The sequence below is a fragment of the Mytilus californianus genome, unplaced genomic scaffold (assembly GCF_021869535.1).
Source record: "Mytilus californianus isolate M0D057914Y unplaced genomic scaffold, xbMytCali1.0.p SCAF_5, whole genome shotgun sequence".
NCBI classification, from domain to species: domain Eukaryota; kingdom Metazoa; phylum Mollusca; class Bivalvia; order Mytilida; family Mytilidae; genus Mytilus; species Mytilus californianus.
Window position 1 is genome coordinate 31,855,088 of NW_026262701.1, and position 24,614 is coordinate 31,879,701.

Here is a 24,614-nt window from a genome sequence, read left to right on the forward strand (position 1 = left end):
AGGAGGAAAAAAGAAAAATACAAGAGCTTTAGCTAGAGCCCATGGTGCAATGAAGCTTTTGAAAGTAGAAAAGGAAAAGCTTCTGAAAAAATTAAAAGCAAAGTCCAGACAACTGAAAAGGCTCAGCACTAAGATTAATTCCGGAACTAGAAGGCCATCTGAACCTTGTACACCTAACAGCAAAACTGAATTAGAACTGAGAGAATTAAATTTGACACCCAGAAGAAGAGAGAGGGTAAAGCGAAAGTTAATGTTGAAGAATGTGGTGTTGCACGAAATTTCAGAAGCAAGAGCTTCAACTTCGTCCATGTATGAGAGACAGTCCATAGCTAGACTAGTGTCTGGAAAGTTGTCAAAGAAATACAGACTCAATCTTGCTATAAGTAAAGGAACTGGTATATGTAGAAAGACTTTGACAAAAGTGTCCACAAAGCGGGTAAGACCAGACAGACGTATTTGTGCAGTCAAACAGCTTGCTTTAGATGTTGAAGATTTCATGAGCAGAGAAGATAATAGTCGCATGCAACCAGGAAAAGGGGATGCAATTAAGATTTCGAAGGGAGAAAAGAAGCAAACAATTATTCTAACAAATTATCTTGCTGATCTACATAAGAAATTTTCTGTAGAAAACCCTCAAGTGAAAATTTCGTTGGCAACCTTTTGTCGTTTACGTCCACGCCATATCTTAACAGCAAAGTTCATATCCCGAACATCCTGCCTATGTATAAAACATCAGAATATGGCCCTCAAGTGTCAGACACTTAAGAAATACAACATTTTCGTAAGAGAAAATCCTGAACACTTAATAGGTCAAAGTCTTGAAATAGAGCGTTCTATGGACCAGCTGCTAGAAAATCGAGTGGCTTATCGAGTATGGAAACAAGTCGCTGTTGAAGATAAAAAGAAAATGAAGATTATAGAAAATACAGTAGAGAAGAATGAATTTATAGAGATGATGAAAGTTGAAATGAATCAGTTTGCAAGTCACGTTGACAGAGTACGGTGTCAATATAGAGAAATCAAAACACTTAAAGATAGCCTTAAAGAGAAAGAAATTTTAGTCCAAATGGACTTTGCAGAGAACTATTCGTGTAAGTCTCTTGCAGAGGTACAGAGTGCCTATTGGAACCAAACCCCAGTCACCATACACCCAGTAGTTGTATATTTCCGTGGCCAATCAAAATTAGAACACAAAAGCATCGCAATAATTTCTGATGAACTTTCTCATTGTACCAGTACAGTGTGCAAATTTCTTGATTCTTTAGTTCCAGTCTTGAAGGAAATCTGTCCAAATGTCGAGTTTGTCCACTACTGGACGGATAGTCCATCAAACCAATACCGCAATAAAACCATTTTTGACCTCGTTGCAAATCATTCATCAGTTTATGGAATTCAGGCCCGTTGGAATTATTTTGAGGCTGGGCATGGCAAGGGACCTTGCGACGGTCTTGGTGGAACAATCAAAAGAATGGCTGACGAAGCAGTGAAGAGAGGAGCAGTTGTTATTCAAGATCCAAAAGAATTTCTTGATTGGTCTATAACTTCAAACATGAAAGAAGTGAAGTTTTTGTTTGTAAAAAAAGAAGATTGCAAGAAGAAGCTCGACCAACTAAATAAACTAAAGCTGAAGCCAATTAAAGGAACAATGAAGTTTCATGCTGTAGCCTATGACTTACAGACGGCCGAACTTTGCACCAGAGAAACCTCATGCTACTGTGACACATGCTTGAAAGGGAAATTCTGTGAATCCTGGAATAGACAGACATATGAAGGTAACACAAATCATAACAGTCACACAGAAGAAACAGTCACACAAAACGAATTGCAAGAAAGTAATGAGATCCAAAATGAAGATTATCATGAAATAATAATAGTAGAAGTGTCAGTGGATGACTTTATTGTATGTGTTTATGAAGGTCAGTGGTACATCGGGAAAATTTTAGATATGGACGACGAAGATGTACAGGTTACCTTTCTCGAAAGAGCGAAAGCTATGTTTAGGTGGCCAACTTCACCTGACACGATATGGTGCAAAAAATCAGACGTCTTCTATAAACTTGATCATCTAGAGCCTTCCGGCAAGAGCAAACGCTTTTGGAAAATAAGCCCAGAGGACAGAACTAGAATTGAGAACAACTTTGAAGCTCATGAAATGAACACAAATAAATAAAACATATTTGTTGAATTGTTTAACATGTTTGATGCATAATCTTTGCATTTTGATATTTACGTTACCAATTAAAAATTTGAAATTTTTGTCTCTTATTTGATGGTAGACAAATGTCTGAGTTGATAAATTCGTTGTACATTCATTAAAAAAACTTTCAATGTTTCAAGTCAGAATTTCGGATTAAAATTTTATAAGTTAGATTATTTATATTTACGTTACCTTTACACAGGTCTATGAAAAGTTTAAAATATCTACCATGCCAACATTTCTTTGGGAAAACCTTTTTCATATTTCATTGCAATTATTCAAAAAAAGGTATCAGCCATAAATTGTTTGCTTACAATGCATTGAACAGAGAAAAAAAATAAATCAAAGAAAGTGATTTTATAGAGTAAAAGGAACAGCTACAGTTTAAAAACGGACCCAGTTTTGATTTGGCTGATTCGGTCATATGAATTTCGGACCATGGTAATCAGAAGTGAATTTGAAAGTCAAAACTGTTGTTCTATTTAGACAACTCAATATTTTGAAGTATTTTGATGAGCATTGGCTTTATTTAATATGTTTAAAACAGTCAGTTGCAGATCACGTAAATATTTTGTCAAAAATTGGACATTAAAGGCGCCAAAACTAAGAGCTGGTAAATTTTTTATCCATGTTTGTGAGTAGAAAAGAATAGCAGTTTTGATTAACAGGTTTATTTAGGTATAATGTATGAAAGGTTTTAATGTAATTTTGTAACCTTTATTATAATTGATTTAAGCATATGCCTTAGCCACCTTAACTTGAGAATGAGTGTTTAGCTATTTACAGTTTATCTCTATCTATTATAATATTCAAGATAATAACCAAAAACTGCAAAATTTCCTTAAAATTACCAATTAAGGGGCAGCAGCCCAACAACGGGTTGTTTGATGCGTCTGAAGGTTTCAGGGCAGATAGATCTTGACCGGATGAACATTTTTACCTCCATGTCTGATTGTCTCTAAATGCTTTAGTTTCAGAGATATCAGCAAAACTGAATTTTACCCCCATGTTCTTTTTTAAGCCATGGCGGCCATCTTGGTTGATGGGCGGGGTCATCGGATACATTTTTTTAAACTACATACCCTAAGAATGATTTAGGTCATGCTTGGTTTAATTTGGCCAAGTAGTTTCAAAGGAGAAGATTTTTGCAAAATATAACAAAAATTTACGAAAAATTGTGAAAAATTGACTTTAAAGGGCAATAACTCCTTATGGGGTCAATTAACAATTTTGGTCATGTTTGACTTATTGTAGATCTTACTTTGTTGAACAATTTTGCTGTTTACAGTTTATCTCTATCTATTATAATATTCAGATAATAACCAAAAACTGAAAAATTTCCTTAAAATTACCAATTCAGGGGCAGCAACCCAACAACAGTTTGTCTGATGCGTTTGTAAATTTCAGGGCAGACAGATCCTCACCGGATGAACATTTTCATTCCTGTCATTTCATAAATGCTAAAAAAGATAGTTTCAGAGTTATAAGCCAAAAACTGCATTTTACCCCCATGTTCTATTTTTAGCCATGGCGGCCATCTTGATTGATGGTCATCGGATACATTTTTTAAACAAGATACCCTAAGGATGATTTACGCCAAGTTTGGTTTTATTTTGCTCTGATTAAGTGATGAGAAAAGCTCACTTGGCCCATTGATAAACAGAACCTGATAGTAATCTCTGTGTTCAAGTGAATTCTTTGGTAATTTAGGGTATGATTTAGCAATCGAACTTCATCTTATTTGTATTCCAATACAGTTCTGTTGAATTTCAGTTTAACGGAGAACAAATGCCACGAGCGGTATAAACATGTAAGAGAATACAAAGAGGTACAAGATCTAAAGAAATTGATAGAGGAACACAAGGAAGTTTATCAGGAACTTCAGAAACAACAAAAGGTAAAATAACGAGAACAATATTGATATTTAGTAGGGATGTCAAAATTGGGGTCACCGGGCCCGTTTTCATGCTACATAATAAAATAGATAAATTCCTAACACATTCTATTGTAAAAGTAATTTTATCTGAATTATCTGCCCTTGCATTTCAGTTGCCTCCCCTTATGTGGCAAAGTTGGAAAAAATTGAACCAAACAAAAGTATTCTGTTTTTTGTAAAATACAACCATAAATATAATAAAACATGTCATTTTCTATATTAATATGAAAATTCATACACATGAATTACCCACTTCTCTCAAAATTTGCACATTTTATTAAAGGTCTAGACCGATTATTTTCTGGTATTTCAAAATCCAAGATGGAGGAAGACACCCTATCTACCCTATTATCTTCCAAGACTATAATGTATGAGCGAAATTTTTAGTCGTATTTTGACAAATTTTTGTGACCCATACAGACTATGGTAAATGCTCATTGTTCTTGAATATTAACCCTAACACAAATTACAATTGCCTCTTTAAATTATAGTTTGTCTTCACTTTAACAATAGAATAGAATCAGTCTCGATTCTGTAGTGGTCACACAAAATCTCGATTCTGTAGTGGTCAGACAAAAGATTAATCTGTTTATTTACATATGCTATTTCAGATATGATTATTAATATAAAGTTTTGAATCCTATCAAAATCTCAATTTTTTATTACTTTTGACTAGGAAAATTTGAATGCTAGCTTGTTGGATATTGATTTCAAATAACAGATGACGAACTAACTTCGCATTCATAATGGTATTGAAGTGCAGAGACGTGATGCACAATTGTTTTAATTTTGAAGACAACAAATTTGATCATTGGATAGTTTTTTTCTTTTTTTTTCTTCAGAAATGTTGGATTATCAACGACAAAGTGACAGAAGCCGCAGACAAACTTATGGGTCAAAGAATCTACTTCGTAAGAAAGTCAGACACATTCTCGCTGCAAACTGGAAGGTTGCGAAGAGATTTCATTGACTTTCTTCAAGAGAAATATGAGAGTAAGATGGAGAAAGCTGCTGAGACTGCTGGAAAATATCAGACTTTGCTTCATGACGAAAGTGTTGCCAAAGATAAAGTTAGACAGGTACACATATATAGGAAAATTTGATAAAATCGTGAACAGTTAGGAACCCATCTATATACGTCTCTTAATAAATTTTTTTATGTCGAAGACTTTTGACATTTGAGGCGTGACATTAAGGTTAATGCGATTTAAAACAAAATTAATTGCAAGTGTATTTTATTGAATAGGTGATCAATATGCTAAGGTTAAACTTTAATCTTTTTTTTTTATAATTATTTATGTTTATGCTTCAAATAACGTGATTGTTTAAATGCAGATTTTTTTCATGTCCTATAAGTCAATTTTAAGGCTGGGTGTTGATTGAATGTTTTACCTGATGGTGCCTGTATTGTACATTTTATTATTTCAATCAATATATGACACTTTATGATAAAATAAACTGTATTAGTATTATATATTATCCGAATAAGTTATAAATAATTCCTTTACAGTTGGAAAGCCATATTTTAGATAGTCTAAAATTCGGATTTACAGAAAAGATATCGAGTGGACTTTCTTCTCTGAAGCGAGTTTTGTCAACCTTCACAAGTGAAAGGTAAAACAGTCTTCTTTTAACCTGGTACTTCATTTCAATAGATATTGTTTCTTTATAAATCGGTATTATACGATAAATAATATGGCCAAAGTTATATGTTGGAATTATTTAATGTTAGGCTTCATTTTATTTTTTGATAATCTAAAAAAAAATATCAGTCAGGATTCTACTTCGTCAAACTTATCTCCCCATTACGCCACCTAATTTTTATAATCGTAAAAATAGAAGCCATTGTAGTGATGACGCGCTGTCAATTTAGCTCTTGAAAACCGATAAATTTATCCACATATTATCATTACGGTTGTATTTTAAAGGACAAATGTATTTACTAGCTATTGAGCATCTTTTATTAATAATGTACTTTTATGCATTTGGTCAACTTAAAACTGTTGTCTGATCGGTTGTCAGGGGGAATTTTCGAAAGTTCAAAAATATTTTTAAAAATTCTAATTAATATTCGTGGAAGGGCAGACTAAACATTTTCAGAGGTTGAAGACTAATTACTCTATTTAACACACACAAAAAAGTTTTTTTTTGAAGTTATGCATTTTTAAGATCCACCAGAAAAGTTTGTCGTCATATACTTTAAGTAAAAAATATGTTATTCGAACACGCCTACTATGTTGTTATGACTCATTAGAAAGGTATTTCACTTGACCCATATTTCATCGTTGAGTACTGTAAAGTTTTAATGTTTTTGTATCAATCTACAGCCTAAATGTATAAAAATAATAGAATGTGAAGCGAGATGATGTATCAAATATTTTTCTTTTATACGTTTTCAAGACAGAATAGTCATCTCAAACATGCCTGAACCTAAAAAGGTGTACTCGACTTTCTCTTTTCGATGAAATTATTGCCTATTATGGGAATTTTTTCCCAAAAAAACTGTCACCGGGGGCAGAGATGCAAATTGATGCTTTAAGAATCAATTATCTTTCTTTTGAATTTTTTCGGCGGAATTTATGCTTATGTACAAAAAAGATCCACGAGAATTTGCACCTACCACAATCGACTGTTTTGTAAAGCCCATAGAAACAGATGTAAACAATTCAAATTTACTAACTTCACCTGTTTTACCTTCTCTAACAAAGAGTTCCATTTCTTTTGTTTAAGGGAGCTACCAATTGATTTTTATGGTGGGGGGGCTAGGATGAAATTTGAAAAAAAGGCAGGACAGAAGTTTTGAGTAAAAAAAAAGGCAGGATGAGCAACTTGGCAAAAAAAAAGGCAGGATGACAAATTATGTATATAAAGTCAGGATAAACTAATAAAAAAATGCAGGACCGAATAAAGTGAAAAATAAAAAGGCAGGACCGAGATTACAACTAAAAAAAATGCAGGATACAATTTTTCATCCTCCCCCCCCCCCCCCCCCCCCCCCCCCCCCCCCCATAAAAATCAAATTTGAACTGGGTTTCCGCCTGATATATATTATTTGTATTTCAGTGACATAGTTTTTTTCATTTTGGTTTTGCATTTAAAACATTATATATATAAATATCTGAATGATTAAAAAGGAATGATATATTTCTCATCTTGTATAATTATGTGAAAAAAATTATTTCCTATGGCAAAAAATTATAAAATGTTTTAACCCACGTTTTAATCATTTCATCACCAGTACCTTTGGTGCAAAAAGTAAATAAAGTCATTATCCAGTTAAAAAAAAAATACAAAGTTTGTTTAAATTTTCGTACATGCCACGCCATTTTGAACTATTACTTGCATATTTGTTTACACAGGTCACATGATATTATGCAGCACATCCAAAAGCTAGAAACTGAGAAGATATATTTCTCATCTTGTATAATTGTGTGAAAAAAATTATTTCCTATGGAAAATAATTATTAAATGTTTTAACCCGCATTTTAATCATTTTATCACCAGTAGCTTTGGTGCAAAAAGTAAATAAAGTCACTATCCAGTTTAAAAAAAAAAATACAGAGTTTGTTTAAATTTCCGTACATGCCACGCCATTATTACTTGCATATTTGTTTACACAGGTCACATGATATTATGCAGCACATCCAAAAGCTAGAAACTGAGAGCCAAAATTTTGTTACTAACATCATCCATACACTTAGTTCAAAATACAGTTTTGTATTACCACAGGTACGTATGTTTTACGATGAGTCCAGTTTTTAGTCGTAAGCGCTTTTGATTCTTTTAATTATGAAAGAAGTTAAAGTAAAACGCCTCTGAAATACGGGACAATAAGCAGATATGGCCATGCATGCATGATTGACAGCTAAATGGAAAGCTCCTCCTCCTGGAAGTATAGTCCTCATTTGATAAGAACAGTTCAGTAGACTAGAGCTAGCTTTTGATAAGAATAGTTCAGTAGACTAGAGCTAGCTGTAGGTTCTAGTCTACTGAACTATTCTTATTAATCGAGGAGTATCTAGTGTGATAAGATTTGTTGTAACTTAAATGGATATCTAGATTTACATAAAATGTATTAAGACGTTTGAAGAAATAGTTACTATGAAAAGTGACCTTTTCAATTACAAAATGTATTTTATCCAGTCCTGTAATCAGCCAACTATTTTGAAAATATTGGAATGCAAATAAATTTTTGCTTTATTTGTACTTTAACAAATGAATAGAATTGAGAATGGAAACGGGGAATGTGGCAAAGGGACAACAACCCGACCAAAGAGCAGAAAACAGCCCAAGACCAAAAAAATGGGCCTTCAACGCAGTCTCCTTTTTATTCTGCTTCATGTTGATTTCTATAAGAACCAAACAAAATTTGGCATTAAAAGCTATGCGTAAAATTGCAAGGGTTAAATTGCAGGATAAAAAAAACCAATATACGTGCATTGTCAGAAAATGTTAAATGCATTTGTTCTTACTACAAAACAGGAGAAAATCTCGGCGAGATATATTTCAACACCCATTTATTCTCTTTTCTTTATTTTTTAGCCTATTTTTCTCTACACTGCACTTTTTACCCTTTATTCTCTATGCTGTACTCCTTCCAGACCCTCATGATATGTATATTGTATAGAATATTAATGTCTAAAATTATATTAATGTAGTTTGCTTATATTTTTTTTTAAAAGGAATTTCACCTTCAATACGAATTTTCTGAAAAACTTCCTGACTGTAAAATCACTAAATACCAAGAAAACCTTAAGCAAATCAAGTCGGAAACAGTAGCCAAAACCGAGAAAGGCGAACACCAGTGCATCAGTAGTGATAGTGAGTTTTTAATTGATATGGGAATGGGAAATCATAGTATCATATGTCTGTTTTTTTTTTTTTTTTAATTAACATCTTGCTTTTTGTTTAGAAGTTGTTTTGATTGATTTGTTGCCTTTTTATTGTTTACAAAACTTCGGAATGTTTTATTTTTGTAAAGTTAACTTTTATTATTATTATAATTATTATTATTTATATTATTATTATTACATGAAAATAAGTTGATATTTTCCATGTTCATTCTGTCAAATTGTACAGAAATGTAAGCAAAAATAAAAATCTTTTTTTCTTTATCTATATATACAAATACTTTAAAAAAAACTTTAGATTGATATGATTCATTTGACATCCATGATCATAATCATACTGATGAAGGATATCTGTTATCCGAAATATTTATAAATAATTACATTTATAGTTTTCTTTTTTTGTTATTGGTGTTGTTTTGTACACTTTTTAGGCGTTTAAATACTTTAGAAAAATATATATTTAAAATGTGGTATTATATGTTGTTAATTCGTTTGTTCACGAATTTGAGAAATATTCACTTAATAGTTCTTATAATTTTTTTTTAAATGAACAGAAGTAATCAGTGACGAAGCAACATTTGCCTATATCTTCACACGCCAGACATATCTCCATCCACGTGACTTGAACATTAAGACATGTTCAGGCTTTAGTGCAGTACCAAAAGGTAACTAGTATACCAGTTTTTTTCTGATTTTGATTAAATTCAATCTGTTGTCATAATCCATAATTCCACAACAGAAAAGAATAAAAAATAATCACATCTATAATGAATTATTGGTAGTTGCTTATATAAACGTCCAAGGCAAATATTCCGTCATGGCACATAGTTTCAAGTCTGGACGAAGCAAGTTTATTAAGTATAGCCAATACTATTATTCCCATGCTAAACAAATTATACATAAAAGAGGAATACAAATTTATATGAAATCAATAAATGTTGATTTCTCCAATTACTTTATTTTATATAGGGTAATTGTTTTAGAGGTAGCCATACTTCATCTTCTTATAACAGGATTGTATGTAAGGAGGTTCATACAACCTTCTTCGTATACTATAGTAATTTTGAAGCAAAAGAAAAGTTTCTGGTTAAAACAACAAGGCAACTTTTTTATAATAACGTTACCGATGAGTAAGAATTCAAAGCGATGTAGGGAATACACATCAGTGAAACAGAAACACAATAAAACAAAACAAGAATCGAAGAGGTCAAAACCGGATTTATAAGTAAAGATTAGGGAATATACTTCTTTTGCTCTTCAAAATTTATACTCTGAGAGTTCCTGAAAAGAATATCATAAGTATCCTTGCCAAGTACAGCAAAGGAGTAGGTCCAGTAAGGGCCGATTTTGGCCTCAAATTTCAGGTTCATCTGATGAAATATTTTGGACACTTTTTAAACACTCAAGTGTCTACTTTAGTAGATTCAATTAGTTTATCTGAAAGATTTGGACCGATTTAGTCACTAAAGACGCTCAAATTCAGGCTTAAATATTAATAATCTATCAATTATGCCATAATATGTCACTTTTCAGATGGTTTTTGTCAAAAATGAAAGTGGCCGCATTCGTGTTCATCCCCGACCTTTATAAATGATATGTATTATCATCAAATACAACTTACATTTAAATATTTAGAATGAACACGAATGCGGCCACTTCCATTTAAGACAAAAACCGTCTAAAAATTAATTCAAATGCTAAAATTATGAAGATTTCAGTAATTTAGCATGACTTAATGATGCTAGTACCCGATACATGTGCATTGTATTGTCGAAAACAGCCCATATTTATGTAACAGAAGTATTTTTCTTTCCAATAAATAGCTAAAAGTTTACATTTTAACAATTTTGTAAAACTGCTATATTTGGGGCCAAAAAGGGGTCTTACTGGACTTACTCCTTTGTTTTGTTTTCCCATATTTAAAAAAGTATAGGTAAAGTTTTAAGATTATTTTTTTCCTTAGTTTCAAGCTGTATGACCTTAATTTCATTCTTGGTTCCGTTGATATATATATTTATATAAGAAGTTTGTTCGTTCAATATAAAAAATTCTGATTAACGCAAAATATGCTGTTTATTTCTTATTTCTTAACTCTTATTTCAAATATTGTAGGAATGATCGTAAAACAAAAGATTGCAACTGCATCTACTGGTGTTATATTTGGATGGTACAAAATGCAACCATGGCAGCAAAAGAAATGGGCTTTCTTTATGAAGAATTCTAACACAACATTATCATAATCTTGAAAAGCACTTCCTTTGTATTAAAAGAATAGGATTTGTCTAATTTTGAAAATAAAAAAAAAAATATCTATATTTTTTATTAGAATTGTGTTGTTTTACGGTTTGTATTTCAAATAAAGTCTATAAAACATAAGGGCAATTGTCGGTTTTCCTCGACAGATTACTTTTCTGTCTCAGCAATGTTTCTCCACAATTGTAATCAACATCTAAATAAGGACGTTATTATAAGATTTGGAAATGAAAAAATCAGCTCACAGCATGACATCAGAGATTCAATACAACACATCATTCCTACTCATTTCCATCGTTTTGGCATGAACGTAAATTAATCAATCGAAGGATTATGTTACGACGGCTTGTCACATGTAGAGCAGGACTTGCCTACCCTTCTGGAGCACCCGAGACCACCCCAAGTTTTTGGTGGGATTCGTGTTGCTCAGTCTTTAGTTTTCTTTGTGTGTTTTGTATACTGTTGTTTGTCGTTTGGTCTTTTTCTTTTTTCCGTTGTGAGTTTATTTTCGACTAATGAGTTTGAATGTCCCTTAGGTATATTTCGCCTCTCTTTTATGAAAATAAAGAATGTCCAATTCATATGAATATAAAGAGATTTTGTGAGCATATCAAACATTCAACCAACAACCGACAGGGAACAGCTGAAAGGCAAAATGAGGTTTGCTGATAAAAAAACTTACCCTTTTAAAACGTAGTCTTTTGAATGTTCAATGAAAAGCAGTCGATCTAGTCATGCTGATGTGATATGAATATAATAAATATATGAATAAGATTAAAATTTGTGGCTTAAACCTGTCGGCAATCAAACCTTAGCACGTCATCACTCGAGGAGAGCTCGCCACCATTATAAGGATAAGAGATGTTGGACAACAGCTATGAGACTGCAGCTTTACAACACAAAAATCTGTTATCGGCAAGTATTCGTCGTCATCAAACTCAATAACTCAAGATTCAGACAAGAAGTGAATTTATTCAATTAATACTGCCACAGATTCTTCTAGTGGTAAGTCTTAATTTCCGGACCGTCATCCCAGTCGACCTATTTTGTAGTACCTAAAATTAATTTATTTAGCAACGGTCTATGTCGTTGTCAATATGAATGAAATAATTATAATGACGACAAACAAAATACGAACAACCAGCCTCTTCCAATTAAACGTAACCCCCCGTGGATTACTTCCTCTTTGTCTATCCAAACTTTTGGCACTGATGGAAATTAAATCGAATGCAGAACATACAGTTCTTTTTATTTTATCCTAAAAAAAAACAGATGGATTGTAGATGGTAAAATCTTATACCCGATATTAAATTCCGTTTACCTTCTGTAACGAAGGGAAGATCACGTATAAAGAGAACACTTTTTTTTCGACAAAACCGTCTCTTGAGTACTTAATATCAGCAGAATTATATTATATAACAATACCGCCAGACAGAAAATAGAAATCAATTTCACAAACAGCTTTCAAATGACCAACGAGACAATTAATTATCATAAATCAAAATCTAAGTATCCCTAACAAAAAACCATGAAATATACTATATATCTTTCTTAAAAGTATAGTAATTCAGTTTGAGTTCATACATCTATCTTCATATGTTTTAATGCGAAATAAAAGTTGAATAATAGTCAGCAAGGTAGGAAAGAAAGAGTGACTAATGTAAGTGCAATGTAAGAATAAACTGAATGATGAGCGCCGAAGAGATGGATTTACATGGACTACGATCGGAAATTAGAAACATTTGTGTAGTTTGTTTCATCAATTATGGACACTCGTTTCAGAAAGATTCCCGAAAGTGATATCACAGCAAGAAACATACATCATTTTGAAAATCTTCAGGAGCTTAAACATTACATGCAATTTTGTGACTTAATCGGTAGTCTCAAAACATCCCAAAAGTTCTGAACTTCCAACTCAATTATTTATCACAATTAAAATTTTGAAGATTTGTGTAGCACTTGAATAATTTTGCTTTGAAACGATATTTATTTTTAACTTTTTTCTTTTTGTCGAATTTATACATGCGCACAGACCACAAGTGACTGACCAATTCACACAATGACGGTTATCTTCAGTACTACATGTAGAGGTAATACCGTACTTTGGCATTGACTTTTACTGCATGTCATATGCGAGACGACCTGGTGATATGTCTTATCTGCAGACCGCATAGCTTGTCCGAAGACCGGCACAACTAAAAGTAAAATGGCAGTGACGGTAGTTTTCGTTCTGTCTTTAGTTTTGTCAACGTACGGATTCTTGTTGGATAACGCCCCAACTAGTAGTCAAAGTAATTTATTTAACAGTCAGTACACGGGAAATGGCGAAAGTAAGTGATTTGTTATAATTGTAATTCTTATTCAATCTGAGTCAACTAGAATGTCTATCTTTTTAAAGGGGCACTAGCTGTCAAATTCATGTTCACCGATTTGACTCAAATTCTCATATTTGATTTATAACAATGTAAAACATTTATCAAAATTATAAAAAGTAAATAATCAATTTACAGGGCATGGGCTCGATAATATGTAGCTTCGTTACGTGTGTATTTTAGTCTAGACGCCATCTAATTAACTATCGAGTTGACCTCCAAATACCTCCGATGGCCATTTAAACATAAATATAGATATAAATAAAAACCGGACTCGTGCAATTGGATTTTTCTAGGTCTGTTTAATTTCATATTATAGATTAAAAATATATATTAATCATCGTTTTTACCTGTATAAGAATGATTTTTTTGTGTGGATCGAATCAGTCACTCAAATGATTTACCTTTGTTTCACTTTCAATGTTGACATTCTTTTCCTTTGAATAACTCAGCACGCACGATTCATGTGTTATCCATCTCTAGCTAAGGGGTTAAATTGAAGTTCACATGGATACGGGTTAAATGAGGTCGAATTATTCACTTGCAAGTGAATAATTCATAATCAATGTTTCTTAGCTTATTTTGACAAAATTGAACCATAGTGGCTGCTAAAAGCGATATATTATTTCACGATTTCACTTTCATTACTGATTGAACAAACAAAAAAATCATATTTTATATTTTTTTATATATCTCGTAGCTAATGCCCCTTTAACTTTATTTGTATTTGTAAATTTTAGGATATGCAGTATAAAAATACTCCCGAGGAAAAGCTGTTCTAAATTTTAAACATGTTATTCATTAGATAAAGACAGGCATATAAAGTTTTAAGTAGATACCGTATTTATAACCTGTACAGTTTTATGAAATGCAAACAGCCTGCATATCCACGGTTTCAAACTGTTACAAATCCTCATTTTGAGAATATTTTTTTAGCTCCATTGTATTGGAGGAATCGAGCAAAATCTGACTTAGACAATGCTATCAAGAACCAACCAATTATTGGGAAAGCAAAAAATACCATAATCATGCTAGGAGATGGGATGAGCATGACGACTGTTACCTCAGCACGAATCCTCAAAGGTCAACTAAATGGTAAAACTGGAGAGGAGACTATACTTAGCTGGGAAACATTTCCAAATCTAGCGTTGTCTAAGGTTTGGTTGATACTTTTAGAATTATCATTATCATATCATATAACTACAGTCTTCTAAAAAAATCAACATACTTAGTTGTAGAAAGGAAATGTAAATAAAAATTCCGGGTTTTTGATAGAAAAAAGTATATCTCACTAAATGCTCGTTGAGTTTTAATGAGTTCAAAAAACCTAGAGAAATAAGTGATTTGTAAATAGTGGTTTTCTTGTTTCTATTATCAAGGCAACATAGAGTTTAAAATATTAAGCGAATACATTCATCAAGTGCATGTACTTCTTTTATAACTTATGATAATGATTCTTTTGCTTATGACACATGTTTCTGGAACAATGTAAACCAGATTAAAGTTTTCAAAGTCAAAATTTATATAATTCTTGTTTTCGGTTGATAAAATAAATTAAACAAACAACTTCTTTGCAAGAGCACAAACATATAGTGACATGTATGTTGTTTCAAATCTGTAGACCTACAACCAAGATTACACAACACCAGATTCTGCCGGAACAGGTACAGCCTTCATGTCAGGAGTTAAGACAAACAAAGGTGTGATTGGTGTAGATGCTAGTGTACATAGAGGTCACTGTAATCCCTCACCAGCACACGAACTTAGCACCATTCTGGACTGGTCATTGGCGGAAGGTAGGACTAGTTCACCCTTTTGAAATAACATTCCGGTTTTGTCATAAAACAGATGGTCTCCATAACATACACAAAGTAAATGTATTGAAGTCATCAAATGGGCCAATTGAGAGAATTAGAATGGGACAGGATTTCAAAAAGTAGTCTTATCAATTAAGCTTCATTTGTACATAGTCTAGTACTAGTTGCAATTAGTAATCCATTGCATTTATTAAATTTTGTTCAACAAAAATTCCATTTGGAAAAAAAACTATGTAACACATAAAAGGTTACCAAAATGTAGGTTTAGCACTACATGCTCATATAAAAAAGCGGGTTACCAGTGTAGAGATTTTTGCGGGATAATTGATAGGTATGAGGACCGGCTACCGTCACTTGTGAATTTTGCCCCTTTTTTATATAATTTTTCATTATAGAAGAGAGAAGAGAAGAGATGAAATGTAAACTGAACAAAACACATCGTCATTTCTCTCCTTAATCTGGACTTATAATGGATTTCTTTGCCAAATATAATTTATACTATTAATAGTTGATTCTACCCATCAGCTCAGTTCTTCAATGCAGATATAGCAAAGAATTTCGCATAAATCGGTGCTTAGGGGTGTTGTGAAATTGGAGTGAAGTGAGATTTTTTTTTATCTATGATGAAGGCTTCATTGTGACTTTGAATGAGAAACAGTAATGCAAGCTCTTTTGATTTACTCTTAGTTTTAAATTGTTCATGTGCACAAAATGAATTGATACACAATATCCTTTCTGTTCTATCATCATGAATTTATGTGTAACAATGTATTGATGATGAGAAAAGAATTTGATTTTGAAACTTATAATTAAAAAAACAAATGATAGAAATGCGTATTCAAATGCAAGACTAAATATTGGTTTGTCTGAAAACGGTATGTTTTCCAAAATCGAGGACGTCATGAAGCAAAGACGTCATGTCCCTGCATGAGTATCTTCCTACCCGTGCAGCTATCATGCACAGTGTAGTTTGCTAACCTAAACTTACATTATTTAATTTGATTTTATTTGGGGAAAAAGACATATTTTTCTGTAATCCGATTTCGATACATGTCAATACTTCCGTTTTTCCGTGGCCACCGAATATTTTTAAAGTCAGCAATTTAGATGGTAACAATAACGTACCACTATATGTACCTTAATGAAATAACTTTTGACATAAAATAAATAAAAAGTTTCAAACAACAATGCACCACAGTGTAACAAGTTTTCACATGAAATACATAAAAAATGTTACACAACATCCAACCACGCACATACGTGTTATTAAATAAACAAGATTGAACCTTTAACCAACAAAAAATTTCAAACAAAACCACACTATAACTTTCTTCAATGTAGATAAAATTGGTAGAATACTGCAAAATTGAGTCCACGAAAAAGAAAAATATTTTTTGATTTGACGAAAAAAGTCCACTTATTTTTTTTTTCAGCATTCATTTTTACACGTTATGTTCTGAGCAGGTAATGATGTCTTTGCTTTCGCGAGATTCATCTAGTAGTTCTTTGAAATTAAAAACAGAGTATTTTATATTATATATTTAATTTCAGAAAAAAATAATGGGCAACAGAAACTTTTTGTCTTCGGGTTTTCTAAGAAGTTTTTGTCGTCGCGTTTTCTAAGAAGTTTTTGTCGTCGGGTTTTCTAAAAAGTTTTTGTCGTCGCGTTTTCCAAGAAGTTTTTGTCGTCGGGTTTTCTAAGAAGTTTTTAATTGATTTAGTAAATGATTCTTTGATCATTTCTATTTACAGGAAAGTCTGTCGGTATAGTGACCACAGCAAGAATCACACATGCTACCCCTTCGTCTGCTTACGCCCATGTTGCTGATAGGGGATGGGAGGGAGATCACTACACACAGCACGTAGTTGGTGGATGTAAAGATATAGCCCTTCAATTGGTAGAAGATAATCCAAATATACAGGTAATTGTCGAAACTGGTTCTTCGTTTACACCAACATTGCGTTAACGATTATGACTAATATCATTGGAAAGAATTAAAGCTTTTCAGGGAGAAAATGTTCCATTTGATATTTAAGTGGTAAAAAAAAAAGCGATATATAAAAAAATATTTAACGAAAAAAAACAACAAAAAAAAAAAAAAAAAAACAAAAATAAACAAACATACGAATAGAAAAAAATAGTATTCAAGGCACAAAGCCCACGTACATAGAAGTTAAAAAAGTAATAATCTATGATATTTCGTCTTAATGGTTATATGTCTCTCTCATTGGCAATCATACCACATCTTTTTTTTAAATAAAAGAATGATCGAGTATATTTCCTATATAATATTGTAGGTTTTGATGGGAGGTGGACGTCGTTTTTTCTTACCATATACTGCTCAAGACCCAGAATCTGGTTCTAACACACATTACGGACGCAGAGATGGGCGAGATTTAATTAAGGTATGGTTGAATATCTTCAAAACTAAGATACGATGTAAGTAAATACGGGAACAAAATTAAAAAAAATGGACGCGAGATACCAATGACATACCAGTTACAAAACGGTCAACAGCATTGGGTTACGACAAATATTGTACAAAATAAAAATAGTCATAGAACTTTAACGTAAAAAGTTCGTGAATAAAATATACAGTGACTTAATGGATAAATTTAAAGAAAAAAAAACGACTTGTTTTATAATAAATACGACTTTTGAAATTTAATGCTGAATTTGAAATCTTGGCTTTAATGAGGTGGAAAACATCAAAAACTGTTTGACACACGCAAATATAGTTTTTCTTAGACTTGGTTCGTTTCAAGAGTATTGCACAGAGAAACATGTTTTTTTTTTTAATTTTGTAAGTGAACGTACATAAAGTTGCAAATGCCGTCTTGATTTACAGCGATGTGTATATCAAATACATTGAATTAATGGCATGTATACATTTGGTTGGATAGAAAGTTATAGGTTCTGCGTTAAAAAGATTATAAAAATGGCTATCAGTTCGGACATAATTAGCAGTGGTAGTGTTTCAGAATCTAATGCATTCTGGGTAATATTTTCAAAGGAGTACACCAAAACTTTGTGATTGGTTAACAACGTAGGCAATGAAAACTCAACTAATGACGTGACGTTATTTTCATTTTGGTGTACGAACAAAGAGATTACCCATAGTACTTTGGATTCTAAAACGGCGAATTCGGTTGAAATATTATTTTATATATGACATTATATACATTGTAGGAATGGGAAAATGACAAAACAGCAAGAAACATGTCTCACAAATACGTATGGAATTCCAAACAGTTTCATCAGACGAACTTTAGTCAACTCGATTACTTTTTAGGTGGGTAAAATATGCCTTTATTCATGTTTCCTGGGAAAGAATCACCATAAGTTTATTTGAGGACTGTTAGTATATTCAACTGCTCGGTAGCAATGCCTATAATGAGAAGTTGGCAGTTGTCCATTTATATCATAGATAAACATTGTTTTCAAGGAAAAAAAGTATTTAAAATATTGAGTTCAAACTGAAAGAAAGGAGGAAAGTACACAAAAAGATGCGTCGTGTGCTATTTGCAAGGACGTCTGGTATGTACACACGCTACAGAGGATACCTGACCGACCATTGTAAATCAACTATATCATAGACGGATATTGTTTTAAGAAAGAAAATATTGAGTTAAAACTGAAAAGAAAGGAAGAAAAACAAGATACAAAAGAAGAAAGAAAGATCAGAAACGGTATAATTTAGACAAAACTTCAATTGGTTAGATTATTTTGAAATTATGACAATGTAAGCAAAGTTAAACTTCGATTTTGAAGAAAGAGTATTGAAAATCCTACTTAATTTTTTGCTTATAAAACATTTCAATATTTAACTGTTTTATGAGAGTGCGTCGAATATATTTTTTCACACATAATGTGAGGTATGTCTCTCAATCATAGACAAAATAAATGTAGAGGGAAATTACCTATCAGTATCAGGGCTTACTCGCTTTGAATACCAATTTTGTGTGTATGAAGCTATTATATAAATTATTATCGTGGGTGTGCATCGAAACCTCGACCGATATTTAGATGTTTATTTTATTGAAAACGTTAGTTGGTATATAGTTCATTCATATTCAGGAAGAGAACAAATCTATCATACACCTTATAGGTAGGTTCTCACAGTGATTTGACTTAGATGGGCAGAAAACAGTTGGACAGGAACTGACATAAATTTTTAGTCTTACAACGGGTCATTAACGTGTCCCATAAAGAGCGTTTGGGCCAGGGTGTTTAACGTTAACTGCAAAGAACACTCTCCTAAAGACGACACGTTCTCTTCAGTCCTACTGTTTTGAATAACACTTTCTAAATTGCCACTTATTTTATTCCTTTAGGTCTTTTTGACAGTAGTAGTATGGCTTATGAACTAGATCGTTTTGATACACATTATGAAGTTGCTGGTGAACCGTCCCTGGCAGAAATGACCGAAGCAGCTATTACCATTCTACAGAAAAATCCTAAAGGGTTCTTCTTATTGGTTGAAGGTAGGGAAACATTTTGGATATATTTATTTTTTATTTTAACTTTTTCATTTTTAGTGAAAACAAATGAAACAAGAGTGCACTCGCTGAAATGTCTCGCCAAATTTATTATTCATGATTGTATGTATGTTGAAAGTCTTCAAGATAAAGGTATTACTACATCTTTTTATGCTTGAGAAAATAATAAAAATCCAATGCCATATAAACATACTTAGATATATGTATATGATAAATCAGTCATAAGAAAATCATAACATGTTATTTTTCTTGAAAACAAGCTTCTTCAAGCATCCTCAAAGTATCCTCCGTAAAAAGCTCATCTCATAGTGCTAAAAACGATTCAACATTGGATCTTCCATAAAAAAGGGTAATTGAAAAGTACGTGTGAGAGAAAAAAAACGACAGTAAAGGTGCAAAACATACAAGTTCAAGAGAGACAGACAACACCATGACCGAAAGCAATACTAAACCACACAAATCATCGAGGGTGAACTCTAACCTCAAGAAAGAGTATACGACCCAGTACATAGTACATCCTTCATGGTAATTTATATGGTTTATTTGCCTGCCTTGTAAATTATTTTTTAAAACCCATACAAAAGCTAATAAAATAAGAATATTAATACTAATTATAATACACAACAGGTGGTAAGATAGATCTAGCTCATCATGGCAATCATGCTGTTAAGGCATTACATGAAACCCTGGCGTTCAATGATGCTGTTGCAAAAATGGATAGTATGACAAACGATAGAGACACGTTGGCCGTAGTCACAGCTGACCATTCACACACTATGGTACTTGCAGGATATCCTGCCAGAGGAAATGATATTTTGGGTGAGTTTTCTTAATAATTGACATTTATTTATAATGAATTGGGTGTAAGTCGTTTCATACTAGGACGATTTGTACCTGCGGTTAGACACTTTGTGGTGATTCCTTTTGTTATTTATGCTAATGAATCGAAGAGGAACATTTTTGTGACTATGAAAATATAACATAGCATGATATTTAAACAAACTGCATGTATTTCGGTTCGGAGAAATATTTACTGAACCAATGAAAAAGAATTACTATGATCAAATAAAAGATTCTCCCAGTTTTAATGAACTTAAATTGTTTAAAATTAAAAGGGAAAAAAATCAGAATAAATTTGAAAGAATAGAAGATGCGATCTAGCAAATCATATTTCATCTCTTATGTGATTTTTAATATAGCTTTAAACATACCAGTGTATCGACCGTAGGGTCCAAAGAATTTTGTTGATAGCTGTTCCCGCTTATTTGTAAGTGAACAAATAACTCTAAAGCGATGGTATTCTTAGAGATCACCACTGTGTAAGAGCTGCAATGTTGTCTCTTTGACACATTCCCCGTTTCCATTCTCAATTTTTTAAACACATTTAATGAGCGATCTTGATTTAAGAGATTGAAAATAGAACATAAAATAGAGGCAAAAGATACCAAAGGGACTTTCAAACTCACAAGTCAAAAACAAACTGACAACGCCATGGCTAAAAAAAAGACAAACAAACAAACAAACAGACAGACAAACAGACAAACAACAGTAATTTATGTTTATATTTATTGTAATATTATAATCTATTGTCTAGGTTTGATAAAAAACAGTGCGGGCAAACTCGAACTTGCAAAAGACCACAAACCATTGACATCCTTAATCTATGGTACTGGTCCAGGGGCGTGGTCAGGAATCAGACCTGACTTGACCGGAGTGAATACAGGTAAATAATATAAACACAGTTGTTATTGAGATTTCTATTAAATAAAAGCGAAACATTATACTGAGTTTATTCAGTTAACACTAGATGAGGGTCTGGATGTGGGTCCTTCATTTCTTTATTCAATAATTTTAGAACATTTTTCTCTGTTCTTTATTCATTTACTTTGCCAATTATTTTCTATTATCTATATCTAAGCACCCCATTATTTGCTGTTTGTTTTTTTTTTTTTGCCTATTTTTCTCTATTCTATATTTTTTGCCCTTTATACTGCTATTTTTGCACATTATTTTCTATTCTGTAAATCCCATTCAGACAATCCTAAATGGGAAAGGAAAAATGATAATGGACATACAAAGAAGGCAAATTGCTTTTTCAAGTAATGGTAAACAAATTTACTCTACCAGACTGGCAGTAGGCAAAGATATCTACAAACCTTCCTTAAGCATATACCATTGTTTGATTTTATGGATTACATGGAAAGTTTTCAGAAGAAGGTTGACTTCAAATAAGTGTTTCATTGCAATCCCAAATTTGATTTGCATATCTTCAAACTACAAAAAATCATGGTGACAGTGCCTGCTTTAATAATTATTCCTTTAATATTACAGCAAAAGTATGTTGTAGACATATACTCATGCACTGCAGTATACTACAGTACAAATCCGACATAATTTAAAAAATTTTGGAAATTTTTTCAATGATCTTTAACTTCGTAGTAGATTTGGCCTCCCAACTGATATGATTCGAGCGCCAGTGATTAGTCTGATGTAGACAATACGCACGTCTGGTGTATCAAATTATAAGCCAGGTATCTTTGATTGGTTTCTATTTTAACCGATATGACCTTCTGATTTTTAAGCACCACCACTGTATTTACTTTGCAAAAAGTGCTTCATTCGAAGCCTTTATCTTTTAATGATTAATCATTTTATACAAACTTGCAGATCTTATCACCACTGAAAAATATGATATTTTCCCGATAATTATTTTTGTACTTACAAATATCAAAATCACGCTCGTATAGAAATGTTGAAAAAACGGGTTTGCTGTTCACTAGCTTGACAGCTTACAGAACCATTAATCTTTAACATGTGGCATGTATAACTGAAACGGTTCATAACAGGTAAAAATTGTAATTACCCTGTATATCCGTAATTTCTATCGTCTATAATCGGTAATGTCCTATCCGGCTTAAAACGTATCATGGATCAAGATGTATTCAACATAGCGTTTACAAGTCTTAGAATTTACATTTCACTTTGGTAAGATTACAACTTACTATTGGAATATTAGTAAATAGGTTAAAAAAAATGTGTTTTGTTTTAATTTTTATAAAGTTTCAAGTTTTTTCCTTAATCGTAAAGCTTACATTGTCATGCATTCCCGATCGAGTCAAACTAAATAAGTAATACAAGCTGATGATTTGAAGGATTTCTTGATATTTTGTAGATGATAAGGAGTATGTTTCGGAATCAGCCATTCCTTTGAACCCATCTACACATGCGGGAGAAGATGTTGTAATTTATGCAAAAGGACCTATGTCACATTTGTTTCACACTACACATGAGCAGAATTATATACCACACGTTTTAGCATTTGCGTCATGTGTAGGGGAATATAAAAACAGTTGTGTAGACCATATGCCATAACCATTTAAATATATATATATAATTTCTTTCTTTCCATGTTTTTATTAGTATTTGAAAACAATTTTTGTTAATTTACCAAGTTATGTGTTAGTAAATCTTAACAGAATTCCATCTAGATTGTATGTTCACTGTCTAAACAGAGCTCGAAATAATGGTCATTGTCCTTGAGAGCTCAAAATAGTAATCAATTCTAAATTATAAAATACCTAGTAAGTTACACAGGCACACTAAATATATGTATTGATGAAAGAGGAATAACTCTTAAAGTCTGTACATTTATATCTACTGATAGACGTTTTAAATAAAAAGTTTGTAGCTACCCGATTCGTACATATACAACAGCAGTGAATTCTTTTCCCTTAAATATTTAATAAAAAGATGTAATTTGTTGGTCATTTTGTAATATGTGTATTCATATTCAACATATTTGTGCATTGTGAATATAAATGATCTTTTTTGTACCTATATCTTTTTCTTCGTAAATTTTTTATTTGTCTTTAATTGCTTTATATATTGACAATCTTGCAACACTTAGTAGAAAATTGACAAAATATGTGTTAACTGCTTGTGTACCGACCAAATATCCATGTAAGATCAGCTGATCATAATCCATGATTGGATGTTGTTTATCTCTTAAAAGTACATTGTGTATTATGTCAATTAAATACCGTTAGAAATCGATCTGTAACGGACAACTTCTCCAAAGGTGAAACATATCCTCAGGGCATGATTTGCATGACAAACACATGTTACTATCTACCTTGTTTATACGTTGCAGTTTATCAAGCGTAAATATAGTGTCTGTCACCACCCTATAATTTAGACTGATACATTCGGACGGGATATGCCATTGATTGACAACCCGGTATAAGGCACAAACACACATCGAAAGAATTTCAAGTGCTTCAACCAAAACATTTCTGATGTGGGTGGGCCATTCAACTTATTTCGTGCAGAAATATTCAATTAAGTAAAAATTGATTTTTGTCAACCCGAGTACCGTTACTATAGGAATTTTTATAATCATATATATAGAGAAAAGAAAAAAAATATTGTATTATCTCATAAACGACAATTTCAGCTAAACAATCATTTCGCAACACGAAAGCAATGTTACATACAATATGCTTCTTTTCATAAAGGAGTACTGGTCATAACACCTGCTTATAGTCACTTTCAGTGTAACTTCTGATTGAAGTTGCAATAAGAAAAAGACTGCCGTTAATTACAATTTAAAACCTTTACTCTTCCAGTTGCAACTGTAGATCTTTATTTCTGAACTTTAATCACATCGCTTATTCGATATTGTTAGTTCCT

The 24,614-nt window shown here is 32.2% G+C and overlaps 3 protein-coding genes across 3 annotated transcripts; all 3 read left to right on the plus strand.

The window, feature by feature from the left end:
* Positions 1 to 307: 307 nt before the first annotated feature.
* LOC127701946 (uncharacterized) lies at positions 308 to 5,003 on the plus strand. The gene is made up of 2 exons (XM_052205922.1): positions 308 to 1,569; positions 4,976 to 5,003. Exons 1-2 carry the CDS (start codon positions 308 to 310, stop codon positions 5,001 to 5,003), a joined length of 1,290 nt encoding a protein of 429 aa, XP_052061882.1.
* A 673-nt stretch (positions 5,004 to 5,676) lies between these two features.
* Positions 5,677 to 11,230, plus strand: LOC127701622 (uncharacterized). The gene is made up of 5 exons (XM_052205601.1): positions 5,677 to 5,747; positions 7,754 to 7,862; positions 8,816 to 8,954; positions 9,538 to 9,648; positions 11,096 to 11,230. Exons 2-5 carry the CDS (start codon positions 7,767 to 7,769, stop codon positions 11,221 to 11,223), a joined length of 474 nt encoding a protein of 157 aa, XP_052061561.1. The 5' UTR covers positions 5,677 to 5,747; positions 7,754 to 7,766; the 3' UTR covers positions 11,224 to 11,230.
* A 2,308-nt stretch (positions 11,231 to 13,538) lies between these two features.
* On the plus strand, positions 13,539 to 23,297 carry LOC127701947 (alkaline phosphatase, tissue-nonspecific isozyme-like). Its single transcript, XM_052205923.1, has 10 exons — positions 13,539 to 13,566; positions 14,545 to 14,765; positions 15,230 to 15,404; positions 17,178 to 17,347; positions 17,724 to 17,831; positions 18,616 to 18,718; positions 19,761 to 19,910; positions 20,553 to 20,744; positions 21,520 to 21,648; positions 23,098 to 23,297. The coding sequence occupies exons 2-10, from the start codon at positions 14,637 to 14,639 to the stop codon at positions 23,295 to 23,297; spliced, it is 1,356 nt and encodes a 451-aa protein (XP_052061883.1). The 5' UTR covers positions 13,539 to 13,566; positions 14,545 to 14,636.
* The last annotated feature ends 1,317 nt before the right edge of the window (positions 23,298 to 24,614 follow it).